The 2436-nt window shown below is 53.1% G+C and overlaps 1 protein-coding gene across 1 annotated transcript; it reads right to left on the bottom strand.

Annotated features, from left to right (window-relative positions):
• Positions 1-440: 440 nt before the first annotated feature.
• On the bottom strand, positions 441-2039 carry LOC121763619 (aspartyl protease family protein 2-like). Its single transcript, XM_042159679.1, has one exon. The coding sequence runs from the start codon at positions 1979-1981 to the stop codon at positions 563-565; it is 1419 nt and encodes a 472-aa protein (XP_042015613.1). The 5' UTR covers positions 1982-2039; the 3' UTR covers positions 441-562.
• Between the last annotated feature and the right edge of the window lie 397 nt (positions 2040-2436).

Raw genomic sequence — 2436 nt, 5'->3', positions numbered from 1 at the left:
TGTATTTATAGAATTATTAAAAAAAGAAATTAATGCAATAATCGGGACGTCCGTGTGAGTCAACGCAATGGTGGACGTCCGCACGGTCGCGACGGATATCCGCGGAACGCCGAGGAACTCCGATGTCCGCAGCGGATGTCCATATCTGTGTCTCCCTTGCACAATGGCGGACGCCTCGCGCGGGCTTCCGACACGCCGATCGGAATTCCGTCGGGACGAGCGCCATTGCTAATGCTCACCTTAGCAGGAGTACAAGGCCAATACTAAATCAAAGACGTCATTTATTTTCTAATGTTATGTGTATATAAAAATACATATTAGTAGAGGGAAAACCGGAAAACATTCTATAAAATTTAGATTTGCTCATATCAGTGGACAGAATTCGAAGGAAAGCTATATAAAAATTTGATTGTATAGCAAAATTATAAAGGGCAGCGCGATTTCATTCTTTATGCATCTGGTTTGTATTAATAAGGAGTACTTCCCAAATCTGCAGTATGGATTACACATAATTAAAATTTAAAACACACGACTGATTTTGATTCCTTTTCGGTTAGGGTTGTTAGACGCATCCTCGCGGAGCGAACCCGACCCGATTAGCCGCCAAATCGAACACAACCCGGAAACTCTGCTGCTGGATATTCCCGATTATCGACAACCCGGTGTTGGTACCCGCAAAGGCAAAGCAAAATTTCCCATCACTATCCACCGGAATCAAGTAATTCGACGCCGGCAGCGACACATCCGCGCCCTCAAAATGCAGCACCACCGTCGGCACCTTCACCTCCGTCTTTCCGGATAGATCGAAGCACGTGTCGAAGAGCGAGAACTCCAAATCACGCTTCAGATTCGGAGCCCCGGCCACGAACGCGTCCCTCAGCGACACATACGCGGGTCGGGTCAGCCTGGTAACCGACGTGCCCGAATCCAAAATCACCCCGCCGTTTCCGATCCCATCGAGCTTGAAAAGCGACGCCGTGATTCCGGGCACACGCTTCCCGCCGACCGAGATCCCGTTCAATCCGAGGTAGTAGAACGTGTCGAGCTTCGGATTCGTGAGCAGCGGCGTGTAAACGGCGTTCCTCGAGGCGGCGGAGTCGCCGAACACCATCGACGACGGGTTGGAAGAGGCCGAGCGGTCGACCAAGCAGTAGGAGAACTTCTTCCCGAATCGGCCACCGGCTTGGGTGGGAAAAGAGAGCTTCCCGCGGCCTAGGCCTAGCAACCCGGCGGCGCCAACGAACAAACCCTCGTTATCGTGGCCGCAGCCAAAGGCGACGTTGCTGACTTTGGTGCGCCTAAACGTGAGCGTTTCGGTGGAGAATTCGCCGACGGTGAAGGAGCCGTCACCGTAGGAGACCTGGTAGAGGCATTTGCGGCGGGCGTTGCAGCCGGGGGAATCGAGGAGGCGGCAGACAGGGGAGGCGCAGGCGACTCCGAGGAACGAAGTCGATTTTTTGGGATCGAAAAGCGGGTCGGTTTGGGAATAGCATTTCCTACAGGGGGAGCATTGGACCCAAACGACGTCGCTGCCGGTGTCCAGCACCATGTACACGTTTCTGGGCGGAGTGCCGAACCCGATGCGTGTGAAGTACTCTCCGCTCCCCTGCGCGATCCCGGAGGTTACCGAGCTGCTGAAGTCGCCTCCGCCGCGTGGCTTGCTGGAGGCGGCCATGGCGGAGAGAGCTTTGGCTCTGGCGGCGTCACGCTGGAGGCGGAGTTTGAAGAGGGAGTGTGGGGATGAGTTGAAGGCGGGAGAGAGATTGTCCACATGATGCAAGTTTACTGAGAGAGTTGATTCGGATTGTTGAAGGTTGGGCCATGAAAGGGTTTGAGGGGAGGGTAGGGAGGTGGGGATGAGGGTCTGATATTGAAGAGGAGCGGCGAACGAGACAGCGATGGCGGCGAAAAAGGACAGGAAAAGGGAAAGACGTTTCCCGTTCATCGCCGTGATCAGTGTGAGAGAGAGAGAGGGGGGCATTGGGAGTATAAATAAAGAGGAAAAAGAGTAAAGCGCGACAGAAAGCAGCGGTTTGTTTGGAAGTAGTATTGCTTTGGATTCTCTGAATTGCTGGAAAATATGCCATTGCAACAGCAGGTAATCCGCTCCGGGCCACCTAGGGTATATCACATCCGCCAAGTAGTAGCTCAAATCAGGCCGATTCTCGTTGGTAATAAAATTGATGGCCGGACCGACACCCTGACACTGCTCGTTGAAAAGGGACGACGAGTTGAGGACGTTGAGTTCGTTGTTCGACCCGACTACCCCAAAATATACATGTCAAATCCACAGCCGGTAATCAGCTACGGCCTCGAGGATCATCGTGGGATTCTTTCCCTTATAGCCGGTCGTGTAGAACCCTTTCCAGGCAACGGGGCAGTTCTTCCACTCCCAATGCATACAATCTATTCTGCCCAACATCCTGGATAACCCAT

This window comes from Salvia splendens, chromosome 14, assembly GCF_004379255.2.
Source record: "Salvia splendens isolate huo1 chromosome 14, SspV2, whole genome shotgun sequence".
NCBI classification, from domain to species: domain Eukaryota; kingdom Viridiplantae; phylum Streptophyta; class Magnoliopsida; order Lamiales; family Lamiaceae; genus Salvia; species Salvia splendens.
This window is presented reverse-complemented; position numbering and strand designations above follow the sequence as displayed.